The 20,400-nt window shown below is 39.4% G+C and overlaps 1 protein-coding gene across 6 annotated transcripts; it reads left to right on the forward strand.

Annotated features, from left to right (window-relative positions):
* Positions 1-6,921: 6,921 nt before the first annotated feature.
* Positions 6,922-19,643, forward strand: znf280d (zinc finger protein 280D). Of its 6 annotated transcripts, XM_024418916.2 has the most exons (22): positions 6,923-7,019; positions 7,140-7,287; positions 7,580-7,718; positions 7,850-8,025; positions 8,235-8,449; positions 8,811-8,910; positions 9,128-9,337; positions 9,492-9,557; positions 9,662-9,771; positions 11,144-11,343; positions 12,672-12,829; positions 13,004-13,104; positions 13,299-13,445; positions 13,971-14,105; positions 14,292-14,530; positions 15,218-15,358; positions 16,221-16,283; positions 16,481-16,599; positions 16,706-16,739; positions 17,490-17,532; positions 17,625-17,671; positions 17,779-19,643. In XM_024418916.2, the coding sequence occupies exons 4-22, from the start codon at positions 7,857-7,859 to the stop codon at positions 18,494-18,496; spliced, it is 3,015 nt and encodes a 1,004-aa protein (XP_024274684.1). In that variant the 5' UTR covers positions 6,923-7,019; positions 7,140-7,287; positions 7,580-7,718; positions 7,850-7,856; the 3' UTR covers positions 18,497-19,643. The 6 variants fall into 6 exon arrangements, with proteins under 6 accessions (XP_024274686.1, XP_024274684.1, XP_024274682.1 ...); XM_024418918.2 differs by lacking the exon at positions 7,580-7,718 and having other exon boundaries at positions 6,922-7,019; positions 9,131-9,337; XM_024418914.2 differs by lacking the exon at positions 7,580-7,718.
* Positions 19,644-20,400: the final 757 nt, after the last annotated feature.

The raw sequence follows: 20,400 nt of genomic DNA on the forward strand, positions 1-20,400 counted from the left end.
CAATCCGCTGTTGAGGATTCATCCTGCCAATCTTTAGACCTAAAGAAGAAAGTTTGTTTGCTTAAGTCCAATTTTGTTTTAAATTGTCCTAATTCCTTGATTTAAAAAAATATCCCATTCAATAACGAACTTCAGTAAAGTGAAATCTCATTCTAGATTCTGACTGAAGTTGACAAGGAATATTCCCAGAACACATCGGTTCCGAAAATAAATCTGCACAGTGACCCTTGACATTGCTGTGCGAGTTAATTGATCAAAGGTAGGCTACTGCAACAACCGATGAAAGTAATTGTAATTGACCCATTGTCATCCACGTTTCCACGCTCCCTTTTAGAAAATGTTATTGCACATTATGACATCTGAACATAATGAAAAGGAAAAGGTAGCCAATACGTGGTAAGGAAATTCCATCTATTTGCAATGGTACAGGCACATTGAAAATGCTTGGCGCTGCGTGTAACACCAGTGACACACACTGAGACCTGCAGCATCGTTTTTCAAATGTTTATCTGACTCCCCAAACGCTACATTTGTGTCAATCTTCCGCGACAGACTAAGTTACAAAGTAACTAACCTACTGTAGATTTTCAAATCAAGGACTAATGAATGATACGCTATACAATATGTTGCTTTGCAATAGTCAGTGATGAGCCACGAATTTGATGTGTCATTAAATAGAAAGTGAATTAGCATGTTCAACAAAAAGGAAGATCCACCAATATGCTGTAGGCTACAAATTCAGGCTGTGTAAAACGCCCTTTCAAGTAAAAGTAGTAAAGCAAATGCCAACCCTTTACTCCATACCAGCTCCAGTCTCTTGTATCCCAACTTCTTTCACCCAGTCCGAAACCTTTTTTGACAAACTCACTACAATATTTTACCTTTTCCCCTTTAAAATTCCAACTAGGGCGATCGGGTGTGGTAGTATGGAGCCTCGTTCTCTTGTAACGCGTCTCAAATACTGTAAAATAGTGATTTAGGTTGTAATAGTTAGCAAAATATCCCTACATGTCACTTGCGAGTTAACCTTAGACAGACAGACATTTTTGCTTCGCAAAAACCTCAGCACTACAATGACATTCGGTGTTGTATCCTTCCGCTGAAAACCGTGAAACGATATCCCCAGCCTAGCCTACCACAGACACCACGCGGAGTGGTAGGAGATGACAGCAGTTGAGAGGACCCATCATATTACATTAATAAGCATGTCTTAATCAATCATTAGGCAACATTATGTGAGACTAGTACAAAGAGATCGAAGCCAGATTTTGTAAGTTGTGTCAATCAGCGCATTGGTGTATGGAAAGGTATTGGTGAGACCGCTACACTGGTGTCAGAAGTGGGATAACGAATAAATTAGTAGCCAATGAATGCATATGGACCGAGAGAGTGGGAAAGAGAGAGGTCACTTTAAGGTGGTTGCAACTAATTGGACATGTAGCAAAATTCTGTCCCACACTAAATGGGAAATGTTGACGCAGAGTAGGCCTAGTTTCTTTAAAAATACGTTAGAGTATCACAGTTATAACCTGTTTGTCCCTATGTATGTTAGCCTTATTAATTGAGTCAGTCTAAAAGACCGAGAGCATTGTGTGCTGCAGTGTCATGTCTATCACGGGTTGAGCTCACTCAAAAAGCAAGCAAACTGCAAACTATTTTTATGAACAGCACAATAAATCGGGACTACTTTTTCCGTTCCGCTAAGGCAAGAGGAAAAAGGGAAAGAAAGTGGTGTGAAAAAACTGTAGACTACATGTATCGACAATTTATATAATTATTCAAAAACAGCTTGATTGGATTATTAATTGCAAAAATGTTAATAGTGGTAATATCCTAGCAATTCGGCTGCATGCTTCTTCAGCCATTGGTGTCGAATGGGCTCAGAAAACAATAGAGTTGGGTCAGGGCCAAAACTCTAATGCAGGGGTTCTCAAAGTGCGGTCCGAGGTACTTTAGAGGGTCTGCGGCCAGATAAATCATCTAAAAAATGAATACATAATAGTTTAACAAAAAAAAAAAAAAAAAAAAAAAAAACAAAAATATATATAATAATATATATATATATATATATATATATATATATATATACGTTTTTTAACATAAATATTACTAACAACAACAGATTCAACTAATTTTGGCCAAGGGATCCATGTAATAAGTTTAGTATGTAATACAATAAAATGTAATATTACTCATCAACAATTTATGTACTTAACCCTGGGCACATGGGCCTAGGAGGCTCACAGGAATATTGGTATCCACAGTACTTCACCAATTATAAATGTTTCAACTCAATAATTCTTGCATTTTCTTTATATAAATGGCCTGTAATTTAAGCTTTAAAACGACAACATTTTCTCTCAGCCTCATAGAACAATGTGTTAGAATTGCAGGATATTAGAAGATGCAACAACAAACAATATCTCTGCCCCATGACAAAATGTGTAGAATTGCAGGAAATTAGCTTGAAAACTGCTAAATATTCTCTCTGATGCTAAGAGGCAGGCCTTTAAAATATTACTTCCCAGAGCCCAAGACTTGGTTCATCCAGCCATGCATGCACTGCTGAAGTCATAGTAAACTCCATGTATGCTATTTTTTTTCTCATTTGAGTTGTGTTCTGGGGGGGTCACTGATGAATTTTCTATCACGAAAAGGGTCCTCGGCCCCAAAAAGTTTGAGAACCCCACTTCTAATGAACAAAAGTTTGGTGTGCGATCAATATGATAAATTGAAGAACAAATAATCTGGTCCATCCAGGCTATTATGTTTTGTTTCCACAGTAAGAAAAGTCAAGAGAAGAGACATGACACTTATGGATGATAGAAAATACTGCTGAATATTGAAAATATCAAATCTCTGTAGCCAGTGATCATCAGTAGCATATGCATACTGGATGTAGATACTTAGAGGAATTCAAATGCTTTGGTATTATACAGTTAAACACATTTATCCAATTTAGTACATTTTGTGAGTCTTTCTCAGATTACATTTTCTCTTGGTAGAATAGTAGTATTTGCCTGGCTGCAGTCCGATAGACCTACATCACCAGGTATATCTATATAGTTATATATCTTATCTATATAATCACAGTGAAATCAAGTTGGGAAAATGCATAAAAAATGTGCAGTTTGGTAAGACAATGCATCTAGGTTTAAAAATACCCCCAAACAAGGCTAACACTGCTTGTTTGGATGTGGCCCACCTTGAGTAGAATACTGTAGGTCAAGCTTTAGCCTTGGTTTTATGCTGTCCATTGTCCACTCAATGGGCCTCTACTGTATATCCACTTATTACTTTTCTGAAATCCAGACTGCCACCTGTTGGACAAACTAACCATAGTCGACTATGTTACTCATCACCAATGTGTAAAATGTATAATTGAATGTAGCTCTGATTAATGACGTTTGTAGTCCTATTTAAAGGGCCTACATGGCAACTGGCAATATGTGTGAAGTTTTTTTAAATAACAGGAAACCCAAAGTTTATAACAGGCTGAAATGGATAACGTCAGAGTGTTGATGTTGCTAATCCATACCTTGTCATAGATCATATTCAGACATTGAGATTTTTCACTTACCAGTGCATCAATGCAAACTTGCATGGAGTGCATCAATTGTTTTATGTTAATTAAATTATAAATATGGGACCCAATCTTGCTTGCCTCAGAACCAGAGAAACCTGGATTGGAGCCCCAGCTGGGTTACCCCAGGATGTGCTACACTAGTGGGCGGCAGGCCTAATGACAATACTTATAGGTGGGGAGGCATTCACCTTTAATGTTTGTTTGTGGACCGCCATTATATCATAGAAGAAGAAGAAGTGCATGTCAAAGCAGAAACTATACATGAAGTCCAAGAAACTGTCCGTAGATCTCAGAGATAGGATTGTGAAGAGACATATATCTGGGGAAGGGTATAAAACAATTTATAGAGTGTTAAAGTTTCCAAGAGCACAGTGGTCCCCCTCATTGGGAAATTGAAAAAATGTGGAACTACCCAAACTCTGCCTGGAGCTGGCTGTCCAACCAAATTGAGCAACTGAGCATGAAGGACCTTGGTCAGGGAGGTGACAAAGAACCAAATGACTACTCTGACAGAACTACATAGTTCCTTGGCTGAGAATGGAGAACCTTCCAGAAGGATAACGGTCTCGACAGCACTTCACCAGTCTGGGTTTCATGGGAGAGTTGACAGACACTCCTGAGAAAAAGGCACATGACAGCATGCCTGGAGTTTGCAAAAAGGCACATGAAAGACTGTATTAAACTATTTGGCCTGAATGCAAAGCACTGTTTGGAGAAAAACAGGCACAGCTCATCACCCGTCTTAACACCATCCCTACCGTGAAGCATGGTGGTGGTAGGATCATGCTATGGGGATGCTTGTCATTGGCAGGGACTGGGAGACTGGTAAGGATAGAGAGAACAATGAATGGAGCCAAATACAGGCAAATCCTTGATGGAACCGACCTTGGACTGGGGGCGAAGATTTACGTTCCAGCAGAACATTGACCCCAAGCATACAGCCAAAGCAACGCTGGAATGGCTTTAGCAGAAGAATGTGAAAGTCCTTGAGTGGCCCAGCCAAACTTGAACCCCATTGAAAATCTGTGGAAGACTTGAAGATTGCTGTTCACCACCGCTCCCCATCTAACTTAACAGAGCTTGCAAAATATGCAAGGAAGAATGAGAGAAAATCCCCAAATCCAGATGTGCAAAGCTGATACAGACACCCAAGATAACGCAAAGTTGAAATGCAGCCAAAGGTGCTTCTACAAAGTATTGACTCAGGTGTACGAATACTTATGTAAATTAGATTTATGTATTTCATTTCAATACATTTGCTAACATTTCTATTTTTAAAAATCACTTTGTCATTATGGGGTTTTGTGTATAGATGGGTGAGAAAATATATTTTGAATATAGGTTGTAACACAACAAAATGTGTTATAAGTCTAAGGGTATGAGTACTTTCTGAAAACACTGTGTATATAAAAATAGAAACACAACGTGCACAATTTCAAAGATTTTTCTGAGTTACAGTTCATAGAAGGAAATCAGTCAATTTAAATAAATTCATTAGGCCCTAATTTATGGATTTCACAAGACTGGGCAGGGGCGCAGCCATGGGTGGGCCCCACTGGGGAGCATGACCCAGCCAATCAAAACAAGTTTTCCCCCACAAAATGGCTTTATTACAGACAGAAATGCCTGTGGTGACAGAAGAACGCTGTCTGCCCCAATGCATAGTGACAACTATAAAGTTTGGTGGAGAAGGAATAATGATCTGGGGCTGTTTTTCATGGTTCAGGTTAGGCCCCTTAGTTGCAGTGAAGGGAAATCTTAATGCTACAGGAAACAATGACATTCTAAACGATTCTGTGTTCCCAACTTTGTGGCAACAGTTTGGGGAAGGCCCTTTCCTGTTTCAACATGACAATGCCCCTGTGCACAAAGCGAGGTCCATACAGAAATAGTTTGTCAAGATCGTGTGTGGAAGAACTTGATTGGCCTTCACAGAGCCCTAACCTCAACCCCATCGAACACCTTTGGGATGAATTGGAATTACAACTGCGAGCTAAGCCTGATCACCCAACATCAGTGAACCTCCTCACTAATGCTCTTGTGGCTGAATGGAAGCAAGTCCCCGCAGCAATGTTCCAACAGTAGTGGAAAGCCTTCCCAAAAGAGTGGAGGTTATTATAGCAGCAAAAGGGGGACCAACTCCATATTAATGCCCATGATTTTGGAATGAGATGTTCGACGAGCAGGTGTCCACATTCTTTTGGTCATGTAGTATACCGTATATATACAATATATACAGTACCAATCAAAAGTTTGGACACACCTACTCATGTAAGGGTTTTTCTTTATTTTTACTGAATACATCAAAACTATGAAATAACACATATGGAATCATGTAGTAACCAAAAATGTGTTAAACAAATCAAAATATATTTTATATTTGAGATTCTTCCAAGTAGCCACCTTTTGCCTTGATGGCAGCTTTGCTCACGCTTGGCATTCTCTCAACCAGCTTCATGAGGTAGTCACTTGGAATGCATTTCAATTAACAGATGTGCTTTGTTAAAAGTTAATTTGTGGAATTTCTTTCCTTCTTAATGCGTTTGAGACAATTAGTTGTGTTGTGACAAGGTAGGGGTGGTATACAGAAGATAGCCTTATTGGTAAAAGATAAACCATTTCGAATGTCTGTGCGGTTTGGTCCTTTTGTGTGTTGTAATTTGAGAGAACATCCACAGAAAAGTATTATTAAACAAACCTTTCCAAACGCTGGTACTGCCATTGACATTTCTATTACCTGGCACATGCGCAAAATTATACATGTAAACACCTGTAAGACTTCAGTTAGTACGCATGCATTGTGTGCACGTTCTTCTGTCTTGTGCGCGTGCTTCAGGTGATGAGAAAGAAAACAGCGATAGCTAACACCGAGACACAAGTTTTGAAGCCTGTTTAATAATACTTTCCTGGGGATATTTTGTCTTACATTTCTACCCACAAAAGGACAAAATCAGTAGACAACAGGTAGAGTAAATGCAAATGGAATTTCATTCAATATTTGTGACAGACAGGGGACATATAGGTTGAAGGTGACTATGTTGTCAAAGGGACAGCATAGGAACGTTGTGACTAAGTGCTACAGTGCTTTCACGGGCTTTGTTAGGTAGTTGCTGACAAGTTCACAACCAACCAAAAACAAGTAGTGGAATAGTGGTGAGGTTTTAATTGGTATAGGGTTAGTCAGTAGGCGGAAACACATGGCTAGATAAGATAAATAGATGGCCTCACACTCCAGTACAGTAGGTGGCGGTGTATGCACCTTTCAGTTGGTTGTGATCCTCCAATACACATTTCAAGAAGAAGAATTAAGCTGATCTGCTTAAAACGTGGACAGATTTTTGGTGGTGTTTGTTTGCGCACCGCCATTATACCATAGAAGAAGATTTTGGGCGGAGTAAACACTAATGCTTCGCTTTTTCCTGTTTGTCACTAGGTACCACTTCCACAAAGTCATAAACCCTGCCTATTTCTATCATTTATATTCTTAAAGTGTGATATTAAACCAAACCACACTATTAACTCTAACTAATTGTTGTTTTAATGTATTTTAAAGATATAGCTCATTTTGAGGCAGTGGTAACCTTCCTCTCAGCAAACCCCAAATTTCCCATCAGCCACCACAATATTCACAGGCGCTCCATAGAAGGTATTTCTCATTTTGTACTAAGGACAAACCACCCAGTTAAACGTTAGATTAAAAGGTAAGTGGACTCTGTACTTGGCCACTGGTATACCTAGAATGTTGGTATTGTTGAATAGCATTTAAACATATCTTTGTACTACTGCATCAGATCAAATGAAGTTGGAACAAAGAGATCTATGTTGTGTTGTCGCGCCAGACGCCATGATTGGTTGCCCACACTAGCTAATGATGGCTGGCTAGCAGAGTTAGCTAGCTACTGCAGTGAGCTAAAATAGATGGCAACTGGACGTTTTGGTAGATAACGTGAGTATCGCTAGTTAACTATGTGGTGTTCTGCATTGTATTTCCAGCTTGTTGATGTAGCTAGCTATGGTTTTTCGACGGGATATAAGCAAGAGGTCCGTTAACTAACTAGTCGCGCGGGCGCACGGCTATGAGGAATCAACGTATCCAGTTTCCTAGCTTTTCCTACTAACGTTGGTTAGCCAGGTACGCAAAACATGTTAGCTAACGTTAGCTCGCAGCTAGCTGAAGAAAACCTAGATAACTTCGTTTGACTAACTTGCTAGTTAACAGTTTTTTTTCTAGCTAACATTAACGTAACTCTCATCCATTTTCAGCTTCAGAATGTCCGAGCTTTTTATGGAATGTGAGGAAGAGGAGCTGGAGCCATGGCAGAGACAGACACCAGAAGTTAATTTGTTGGGCGACGGTAAACATGATGATGATGACGACGACGAACCTATATTTGTTGGGGAGCTTAGTACTTCAAAGGGCACCATTAACACCAGACCAAGTATGTTTTCTTCTCTTGGTATGGCTCAGTTAATGTTAGGTCTCCGACGTCTGTTTTCTCTAGTTTGGATAGTTTGCTTACACAATGTCCTTCCATTGGATGATTTTCCCTTAGTTGCTCTACAAAGTTGGTAAATGTGATTATCAATATAGATTGTATTGCTTTGAAAATTAACCACTCTTGTTTATTTATCTGACCTGTCTTTGAAGCGAACAACCAAAGAAATGTGAAGACCACCCCAGTTCAAAGTGGTGGAGTTGGAAGACCAAGAGCCCCTAGGATGACAATGACAAACAGCTCCCCCCAAGCTCATCTCACTCAGGGTCCAGTTCCCCAGAACATCATAATTCCAGGGAAAGGGTTGAACAATGCACCTCGACCCTTAACAGCAGTACCACCACAACCCATCATTATCAACAACCAGGTATTTTGTGTTTAGCTATATCCCTTATTTCACTTTGCTATACATTGCCAAAAAAAACGCACATTACATTTGAGTCATTGAGCAGAGACTCTTATCCAGATCAACTCACAATTACTGCATTAATCTTGAGATAGCTAGGTGAGACAACCACAGATCAGTTGTAGTAAGTACATGCTCCCTCAGTAAAGTAGTTATCAGCAAAGTCGGTGCTAGTAGGAAAATGATGATTTTTCCATGATTGTGGTGCTGGGACAGAAGAGCTTTGACTGGGCACCTGTTATAGTTATAGAGATGTAACTTGGCTTTAATGGTTGGTGTTGGTGCAATGTTTTAATGAAAACGGTTTGCCTTTTTTTCTTAGGGTTACATTATGACCACACCACAGTTACCGGCCAACTCAGCTTTCCTTGCTTCCCTTGGGAAACAGTATCCCCCTGGGACATCTTTCACTGTGGTTCCAGGTAAAAATAGAAATATTACATCTTAAATTGATTGCAGGCAGGTAAGCAACAAACCAAAACATAACACACATTTTTGTATTTCAGAGCAGACTAATAATTGGAAATGAATTTCGTGAATCTATGCCCTACAAGTAAACTTATATATTCCCTATACAGGCACAGTGCACACGTACTACTTTTTTGCTGTGTTTCATATTTGTAATGTGTTTTTTTTCAGCAGGCCAGCAGCACATTCTGCAGCAGGTGACTCCAGGGAAGCCTTTACCTGGGGTTATCCACAGGCCTCAAGTGCACATGATCCACAACAACGTAGTGACCTTGTCCAATGTGCAGGGCCCCGCTGCATTGTCTTCCCAGCCCAACCGCTCAAATTCTACCAACCTCCAGATAGTGTCACCAGTTATTCAAGCCAAAGGCAACAGCTGGGGTAAGCCAAAATATCTAACTTGTTTGACCCAGAGATATTCCTGGCCAGGTCACTTGGTCAGGAAAACTCCTGGCCCTCTGTGTGACCTCATGATCTGAAGATTGCATGTGACTTGTGATAATAAGTATGAATCTTTTTTTCTCCCCTTAAACAGACTATGGCAAACGAGGTTTACCTCAAGACCAAAACAGCACAGCTAAAAAAGCAAAGCAGGACATGGGTAGGGGTTTCCTTACATCAGTTGCATGTTCTGTTATTAGCTAGATTCATTAGCACTTACTTTTTTTATTTTTACAACTGAAATTTAGATTTTTGTTTTTGCAGGGTCTTCCCACGCCCAGGAGATATTAGAAAATGGGGCACGTTTTTGTAAAAAATGTCCAAAGTGTAAATTTGATTTCTACCAACAAGTTGTCATGAAAGATCACATGGTGGTGAGTTCAGTCATTCTAAAATGCATGCCTTCAGCTGTGACAATTGTTTTACATAAATATTGTATAACGTTACTATTCAGTGCCTGACATTAACTTTTTTAGCTGCTTGTACTTCGGACAAGGAGGACAGATTTTTTTTTTTTAACACCATTTTGACATTATTTTATGATGCCAGGAACTACTTTTCTATATATATATATATATATATATATATTTATATTTTAAAATACCATACATTTTGCTGGGCTACATTCTGCCTATTTGTGTCTTTGCATATTCATTTGTGTCTCAAAATACACACTGCCTCTTTTAAGGCTAACCTTGAGGATAGTTGGCCACCCTTGGTAGCCTATAAAATATTGCAACGTTACAATTACAACCAAATACCTTTTATGGCTTTTATATATTAAATGGCGTCCCTGGGACGATAAAACATGTATGCGGTTCAAAACAGACCCTGGGACGGTTCTGGGATGACGTCCAAAAAATCATACAACTGTGCACACATGGCTGCACACAAATGTTCCAACATGCGATTAGTGAGAACACCTTTTTCAATGTGCGAGCGGTTTCATTTGACAGAGATGAAAATATCTGTTAGAAATGAAGAAGTGAGATCTAAAGCTGTATAAACTGGCATGGTTTACTCACGACTAGTATTATGCCTTTGGCTGTTGGGAAATAATATTGATTTGAAAGCTAATAGAACATGAAAAATTCTGGTTTCAACATTTCTGTGGTCATATTTTGCCTAGGCTAGACTACATCCAGGTTTTAAACAATTAAGTTTATTATGAAATAGTTTCAAAATGTTGGCCGCCTCCGCTCAGATTCAAGGTGGGTGATGTGCGGTGCGCAACTGCACTGTCTTTCACTCTCCGGTCTTGACCATTTGATCTGAACAAAGTGCCTTGAGTATGTCGACAGAATCAAGCCTTCAGACATTAATGTTAATTATCCTGTATTTAATGTAATTAAAATTCTCATTAAAGTTTTCCTACATTTTCTGCCTCCTCCCTCATGTCAGTATCCGTCTGGACATGAGGCTGTAGCCAATATGCATATCAATTACACTTTGACGGGCAGACTATTTATGTACATGAAAAATAGATTTGAAAATTATTTCAGTGTTTGCTTCTCACATCCAATTCTGCTCGCAGTAATTATTTGATTTTTGTGATAGATTTGTTGTCCAAATGGACAAGTAAAAAAAATGGTTATTGTCCCGAACAAGAGGGCATGTGTTAATGTCGAGCATTGCTATTAGTGCATGAACCAGAGCCTTATATAAGGCATTTTTTAAGAACTACAATTTTAACTCTGCAGATTGCAATTTGTCAGCCTATTTTAATTTAAATAATTTTAATTCCAGAAATGTTGTCCTCATCTGTTGGAGTGTGTCTTCCCCTCAACCCCGAAGTCTACTTACCTTTTTGCAAGCAAGCGCATCATGCTTGTCACAGACTTCTACTACGGTAGATTCGAGGGAGACAAACCAAAATTGCAGCAGCAGAAGACCCCATTTACCTATAAGTGCCAGAGCTGTTTGAAAGTACTCAAGAACAACGTCAGGTAACTACAGCAGACTTTGCTTGCTATGCAACTCTGATTTTGTTTTCAATAAGCCACTGTATTCCTGAATAATACGATTATTTGTGTCGAAAAAAGGGTGTCGTGTCTACTGTACAAAATGTGTTTTGTATAAACAAGGTCATTTTCTAAAGAACTTTTATATCCTATTTGTCCAGTGGTATAATGAAAACAATACATTTGGCATGTCACGTGTTTACATAATGCACACACATTACACAATTACTGTCACCAATAAGCAGATTGGTGGACATATCTTCTATATTTATATGAACGGCTAAATGTTATTGGTAATGGATGGATACATCAACCAGCCTTTCGTCAATACGTCACCCCAAGTGTCTACTGTACTGTTTTGGTGCATGGAAATGGTGTTCATGAACAAGTGTCAAAATGAGCCCTCTGCCCATGGAGAGTGATTAACTTCAATGTGAAGAGAGGAGATTCAATGTGTTTCAGCCCTCATCACAGTTTTCTCCCCCAGGTGGATGACATATCAACTCATATTCCCACTTGGGGCCAGAGATGAATAATGGCTGCTAGTTTGGATGGTGTAAGAACTGCTCCTTTGATTAAATAACTTTGCTTCAGAACGTTGCAAGAAAAGCCTCTGTAAGCTCCTTTTAATGGGCAGACGCATTTGTGCTGTACTCAGTCTGGCGGCAGAGGTCATAGTTGGTCTGCATAAAAATCCCTATTAGGGGAGCCGAGGTAAGACTGTGCTAGCTGAAAAATGGGCCTTGCCTGCCTTGTCAGTGCAGCGGTTACATGTAGAGGTCATGCGGCTCGGTGCAGCCGTGGAACACATCATTAAGCCAAACAAAAAAGCTGTGCGTAATTGGTGGTATTATAATGGCAATTATGCATGCTTAGGAATTGAGGTGCAAGGAGTGGTTGCTAATTTCTTTTTTTTAAACCATGGGGATCCGAAGCGCAGGTTCGGTGTTGCACACACAGGCCACGATCTGTTGAAGTGTTGTTGAATGCGGCTTCACTAATTTAGCTCAGTACATTAAGTTTTTCTTTTTCCAAATGGTTGAAGTAGGGTAGTTAGTATTTATGCATGTATGTATGCATATATTTAATTTAATTAAAAGTTTGACAAAAGCTAATGAGCTTTTTTAGAATATATTCACAACATTTTTATGAAATTTGCTCTGGGTGACTGGATAGTAGTTCTCTTTTTTTTTTTTAATAGCTTGTTTAAAAATAACATTAGTTTACAATGCAAAAAACTTAAAGATAAACGGCAAAGCTCACACCCATCTTTGTTTCTTTGGCATATCTTGCACTTTGCGGGACTCTTGTAGGTTCATGAACCACATGAAGCACCATCTGGAGCTAGAGAAGCAGAACAGTGAGAGCTGGGAAAGCCACACTACCTGCCAACACTGCTACCGGCAGTACTCAACCCCATTCCAGCTGCAGTGCCACGTCGAGAGTGCCCACAGCATGGTCGAATCTTCAAGTAGGCATACCAGTCAATAGCAACCAACATGAAACTTCAGTGAAACCATACATTTCACCTTAACGTATTGAACACCGTCTCAAGCAATCATACATTGTACATAACTTTATAACTATAATCAACCTGTCCTTAACAAGTTGGGCCCATTTTTAGTACGTTGTTCTTGTTTTGTAGCCAATTGCAAGATATGTGAATTAGCCTTTGAGTCTGAGCAAGTGCTCCTGGAACACATGAAGGACAATCACAAGCCTGGAGAGATGCCCTATGTCTGCCAGGTACATTTTGTTTATCAATCATGTTTTTATAGTAGTTTGTTCACAAAGAAAAGTTATTCACAGTTGATCGTAGAGATGCCCTGGCACTACAATCAGGAATTTAAACATTTAATTCAAATTATTGAAGGGATTTGACTTGCAGTCTTCCTGAACCTTTTATTATTCAAGCTAATACTTTAATTGTCTCCTTCCAGGTGTGCAACTACCGGTCTTCATTCTTTACCGATGTGGACACACACTTCCGTACGGTGCATGAAAACACAAAGGATCTCCTTTGTCCTTTCTGCCTTAAAGTTCTTAAAAGTGGTCATGTCTACATGCAGCACTATATGAAGCATCAGGTAAGAGGCTTAGTTATATTGGGTACTTTTCTATTGTTAAATATGTGCAACAATCCATGATCAATAAATATGTTGATTGGGTCATTTTTGATTGATGGGGCTCATGTTCTGACTGACCTGTCACACATTGTAATTTCATGTCAGTTTCTTGATGGTTCAGCCTGTTAATAAAGCAGTGAATGCAGCAAATAGTTTTTCTCTCTGAGTTAGTTTTATAGCTAGCTGGCTGGTTTAAAAAAAAAAATGAACACTCTTGTGAGTTACCCTATTGGCTTTCATTCTGAGGTTGGATTGATTTGGTGGTCTGCTGAACACCTTGCTGTAATACATAACTGTCTTACAGCAATGTCTGCTTCCTTTCTCCTGCCTAATGGGCTCTCTGGCAAAAAAAACAAACCAGATCAACTCCACAAATCACTATGTAGCCATAGAACAAAGAAATAGCTGAACCTATTATCTACCTATATGCAGTCTTGTTATCTTGATTCGTGCTTTTCTATTGTACTTGTTTTGTAAATTCACCAGAAAAAAGGAATTAATCGTTGCGGGAAATGCAGGCTGAATTTCCTCACCTACAAGGAGCGAGTGGATCACAAGACTCAGCACCATAAGACTTTCCAAAAACCCAAAGCTCTGGAGGGCCTTCCTCCTGGAACCAAGGTTAAACTCTTCTTATTTAGTCTAGGAAAACATGTCAATACCTCTGTACCAAGTATCTACAATATAGATAGTCAATGGCAACCGCAATAAACCCTCATTTGAAAGCAAGTTCTATTACAAATGTTTAAATTACGGCATGAATTCAGATAATCTTAATTTGATCTGTTCTTTTAATACATTTTTCAGGTGACTATCCGGGCCTCTCTGACAGGGCCATCTCCCAGTTCCGCCCGTGCTGCTGACAAATCCAGTGTCAGTGTCATACCAGAGGTCCCAGGCATGAAGGGAGCCATGAAGGCAGCCAATGTAAAAGCTCAGAGCAGTACATCTACCACACAGGGCAGCAGTGGGGGGAAAGGCAAGGGCGCAGTGAGCAAAAAGCTCCTCAAGCAGCAGAAGAACAACCATGTGTTGCAGAGTCTCAGGTCGGTACATCACTCAGTCAACTTGTTTTTTTTTCTCATGGTGCAAACTACATAGTTTCTATAACAGAAACTATGGTCAGGGACAATTTCTTTTCATGGTTGGTTATGAACAGGGCTCTAAATTCAAACGTTTCATTGGTAGCACTGGTGCTCTCAACATCAAGTTAGGAGCTAATGAGGTTACATGACTGAACAACAGGTAAACAAATGCCTGCGAGTGGTTTTGGAACAGCTTGTGAAATGGTTCATGAATGTATAACCAATTCACAATAGAACACTGTGCAGGTAATATGGGTTGTATTTTTTTTTACCAGTTTGTGCTAGAAACAATGTGTTTTCGCTGTAGTGATGGTGTAACCATGACAGTAATGAATATGTGCTTGCTTTTTTGTCTAGTTCACTCAAACAACGGTACGGCGAAGCCTAATCATTACAACAATTATTATCTGAGAGATTGTATTCATAGTCGCACAGTGCTCCCAAAATAAAATGTCAGGTCGCACAGCAAAATATTTAGGAGCATATGTGACCAAAATGGTCGCACTTCAGAGCCCTGGTTATCAATATATTACACCAATCAAGTAACTTGTATGTTTAATAATGCATCTCAGAATGTTTTACTGAAGGTAATAGTACTTCAGATATAAATGAAATAATGACGCCCTAATTAATTCTCTACTTTTTTAGTATTGGAGACAGACGACATACCTGCATTGAGTGCTACTCGGAGATTCATGACTTCTATAGTCACTATCCCATGGTTGCAATTTGTGGTGCATGCAAGTATCGGACGAGTTGCAAAACATCCTTTGGAAACCATATGATAAGGTAAAGCATCAGATTCGTAACGCATATATACACTGAGTACAAAACTTTAGGAACACCCCTACAAGGTGTCAAACATTCCACAGGGATGCTGGCCCATGTTGACTCCAATGCTTCCCACAGTTGTCAAGTTGGCTGAATGTTCTTTGGGTGGGTGGTGGACCAATCTTGATACACATGGGAAACTGCGTGGAAAAACCCAGCGGTGTGCAGTTCTTGACAAATTGGTTCGCCCGGCACCTACTACCATACACTGTTCAAAGGCACTTAAATATTTTCTTGCCCAGTCACCCTCTGAATGGGGCACACACACAATCTGTCTCAATTGCCTCAAAGCTTAAAAATCCTTCTTAAACCGGTCTCCTCCACTTCATCTACACTGATTTGAAGTGGATTTAACAAGTGACATCAATAAGGGATCATAGCATTTACCTGGTCAGTCTGTCATGGAAAGAGTAGGTGTTCTTAATGTTTTGTGAACAGTGTGTATGTCCATTTTTACATTTGAGTTATTTAGCAGATGCTCTTATCCAGAGTGACTTACAGGAGCAAGTAGGGTTAAGTGCCTTGCTCGAGCACATCGACAGATTTTTCACCTAGTCGGCTCAGGGAGGATGTTTTATTGTTCATATTAAATATATATTATAAAAATAAAGTCTTGAGTCACCCTGAGGAAGGAACAGTGATGCCGAAACGTTGGTAAATAACCATTAAATTGCTGGGAGTTTAAACATGGAGTGTGCGACTTTATTTTTATAGTTTATTCGCTGTTAGTCAGCACCTCCACACAAACTATTTTTTCTGGGTGTGTGCCAGCTCATGTTTTTTAATCCATATTAAATATATACAAATATATTTTTGTCAGGTTCCATAGTGCCATCTCAAAAGAGAGATTCCGGAAAATGAGGAAAATCCCAGTTGTCCTAAGGTACGTGTCCCTAACTAAACAAATCTGGTCTCAAATCAATTCTTTAATGTTGCCATTGTTCTGCACTTTAGTTTTTGGTAATGACTTATTTATGTAGTGTTGCATTTTCACCAAATATGACCAAAATTAAGCACCATGCTAGTTTATTCTATTCCATTAGGTTCATTATGAATCACATTTTACTTGCTGTCTTGCAGGAATTTAACCCTTGTCTGTCTGAACTGTGACTTCCTGGCTGATGCGCATGGAACTGACCTCATGAGCAAGCATTTGATTGACAGACCACACCACATCTGTAAGGTCATACTAGAGAAAGGTATAAGGTTTATCACATTCTTCACAACCAGATGCTTAGGCGTCGCATTTTGTTTATATAATAATAATAAAACCTGTCTGTATGTTATGTTTTTCTTGTCTTGCAGGAGAAGGTGGTGCTGTAGATGACGGCATTAGAGGGTGAGTAGCTACTCTCCCAATGCAGCAGATAACGAGAACATTCTAAAATAAAAGTAACACCCCTCATAGTGTTGTAATGAGATTCTCAGAATTTGATCAAGTACTTGTGAGACTTCCAACTCCCTGACCTATGAGTTTGGATGCATCCATTATTTTGAGAAATCTTTACCATATACTTTTTACATTAAGCTAATTGGGATGCATATTAAGTGGATTTTTTTTTTAAAGAACTTTGCAAATGCAAGTGGAAGCTTTGGCCTTAATTAATACCAGAGAACATTGCTTAATTAATGTGTGCCTAAAGTTAGGTCATTTTGTCATTGGGAAGCTGCTGAAATGAAAGGTCATTGTTGAATCTCTTTTGCAAGAATATCCTCGTCTTAATTTGTTGTATTCCCTTGAGAAGCCAAACGCACTAACAATACAAGAGATGAAGTTCAAATGTAATAATTTCATAAATATGTTGTTCCTCCTGAGATTTGAATATGTACAATTCAATGCTAATTGAATTGTTTGAAGAATAATTTGTCTGGACAAGGACATTGGTACTTTTGCTTCATGATTAATATAACTATTTTTTTAAATAACTATTTGGATACTAATTCTGTGCTGATAAGCCGGTCTTAATTATGCTCTGAAAATTAATTTGAAGTTTTCATTGCCATATTCTAACAATATCTCCAAAGTAGTTTTATTAAAAGGGCTCTACGTTTAATGGATTTGTCGTGATTCTCTTTTGTTCTGTTTCAGAAATAAGCAAGGGATCTCTGCTCTGATGTTCCCTGATATCCAGGTACTATAGCTGGATTGTACCTGAGAAACACATGTTTGATTTTGAACTGTTTCCTCAAAACTGTTTCCTCAACTCTTTTTATTTTTACATAGAATGCTGAAACTGCCACAGTGAGTGGCGCTTTTGACCAATTCCACAGGTAATTAAAGGGTGGTCCACACAAAATAGAACCTAGAAATATTTTTCCCATCTTTGATGGAGTTGATTAGATTGATTTGGTACGTTTCCCCCCCTTCTCTTTCACAGCGTTCCCAGATTGGTGGAGACCTCCAATGTCTTGTATATCACCCCAGCTGCTGAAAGAAGGGATGGGCCAGAGGTAATGCATGTTCAGACCCAAGAATCAGGAAGAGGTGCTGTAATTCTACTAGACAACGATGATGCAGCAGTTAACCAGCTAGGAGAGGCAGAAGTGCAAGGGCTTCCACATATCTCTACAGTGGATCAGAGCCAGGGAGTCACACAGGCTACAGAGCTAGAAACACCCATGGAAAGTTCAGTTGAGGAAGACCAGTCTTTGCAGTCAGGGCCCATGGATAGAGAAACAACCATAGGAAACTCAGTTGAAGGGGAGTGGAGAGAAGAGCAGTCTTTGCAGTCAGGCCTCATGGAAAGTGAAACACCCATGGAAAGCTCAGTTGAGGGGGAGCAGAGGGAGGAGCGGGCTTTGCAGTCAGCGACCAGGTCCCGCACTAGTTCTGTGGCCTGTGAGTTAGATGGGGAGACGGTGCGTTTGCATGAGTCATTAAGCAAACCGGAATCTGTGAGCTTTGACGACAGTAAGGTCAGCGCTTCCCTGGAAACCATCCCATTTAAGGTTGTAGACCAAGCGGTGAAAGATATCGTGGAAGCAAAGGACATCTCGTCCTCTCAAAGTCCAGCTGACGTACTGCATCAGAGGGCAGACGACAAAGACATTCCCTCCAGTCCTAAAACACTGAAGGGATCGGCTTCCTCGGAGTAGTGAGAAGTGGACTGGATGTATTTTTAAGAATACTGCATATCATTGAAATGTATTTCTCTTCCCATTTTCTTAAACTTGACTGTCCTTGACCAGATGGAGATGAGCTGAGACGTGTTATGTGTTTATTAGATTTGGCATTTGGAAAAACATGTATCATTTTTTTCTAACATCAGTGCAAGATTTGACTTCTGTCTGTCAAACTTACAATTTGGTTGTAAGCTTTCAATGAAAGTGAAAATGGTACACTGAATAATTTGACTTTCTGTAGTGTCGAAAAATACATTCTGAATGTTTATGCTTTCCTTTATCTGAACCTGTACTCAAGTGTGAAAAATCCTTGAAATATCTTAACTATCCTTCCACTGGTAGATATAGGCCTTTTTGTTTATTTTGGATACCTCCTACTTCCATTGACATTTCATAGGTGCTTTTGTGTATTTTTAAGATACTATAATCCATCACTTTCCCTTTGATCATCTGTATGTCTTTAGTTTGAGAGCAGTCCAATGGACTTGAATCATTGAGGGAGTTTGAGTCAGGAACTGCGGCACACCGGTCTATGGCCCGTCACATGAACAGGCAAAAGCAGTGGGGGGAACTGAATCTTCTTTACACTCTTGGGTAATTAATTCTAATCATTTTAAATCGAACAGTAGTCTGTCGCTCGGTCATGTCAACAGGGCAGCATGGTGCATCGTCCAGAAACACTTTGCCATAACTTGTTTGAAAATTCAAGCATTTTTTTTATTGTAAAGGTAGATGGTGTTTTGATCAAAAGCAATCACTTTTTCACTTGAAACCAGTATCTTATTCAATACTCCACGTGCTTAACCTATGTCAGAGATGATTTTGCCATCAGCCAGAGTGGGGCACCTGGCTCAAAAAAGAATGCAATCACTTTTCATCCAGTGCAAACTCCTCCCACTGGGGACAACTGGGCCAGGTAATCTAATCCCCTCAGTGTTTCCATTGCAGTCGTGCTAACGTGTAAATAAACTTTGGTAATACAGTATGAAATCTGCTATTGAGACTTGATTAAGAATGGACTGTCCATGTTCATTATGGTTGAGAGAGGTGATCAACTGTAGTCTGTAGGATCATCACTGCCCAGTTTACATGAAAAGTAATAAAATGCATTGATTCCCCAGTTACCTCACAATAGTTGTTATAAATTACAAGCATCTTGATAGGTTTAACACTGACAGGAGTGTTGACTTAGCACTGAAATGTCTTCACCTTTGCTATGAATGTGATCATTGTGCCATTTTGTGTTTAGTTTGGTGAATTTTCAGCTGATGGGGAGGTTGAGGATGCAAAAAGCTTGAGGGAGAAGTGTGACATGAGTTGGTGCGTAAACAAGCTAGAGATGGATTGAATTTTTTTGACAGGTGACAGCAAAGGTGTCGCTCTTGGCCAGCATGTGCAGATAATACATACAGAATTATCCCAAGCAGTGAAGCTAGACTGTTTTCTTGCATCCTTAAAATAGACAAGAATGGGGAAGTAATAATGTCTAATTATTATGTTTTATTATATCCTGTGTGTAACATCAATCCACCAGAATTGCCTGATAGTTTTTCTTGTGATCAATGGATTGTACTGTACCAGTATTAGAGGACCTGACAGTGCAGAAAGGGTACACCACTACATTAGTAGTAGTAAACTAAAACCTAGATTTATCTGTTTCCTTTGTGGGATCCTCCAGACTGTATGTCACTGTTCAATCTTTATTTACTTTCTTGAGGGAAATTTAACAAAAGAAACAATGAGAGCAAAGACTAAATTCTGTCATATTATTTCAGCATCTCCTTTACTGGCGGAGCACAGTAGGCCCAAATACAATACTCAGTTGTCACCTCAGGCTAAGTCGTTTTGAAGATTTACGGATGAGTTCTCAGAGGGAG

Source organism: Oncorhynchus tshawytscha, linkage group LG04 (genome assembly GCF_018296145.1).
Source record: "Oncorhynchus tshawytscha isolate Ot180627B linkage group LG04, Otsh_v2.0, whole genome shotgun sequence".
NCBI lineage: Eukaryota > Metazoa > Chordata > Actinopteri > Salmoniformes > Salmonidae > Oncorhynchus > Oncorhynchus tshawytscha.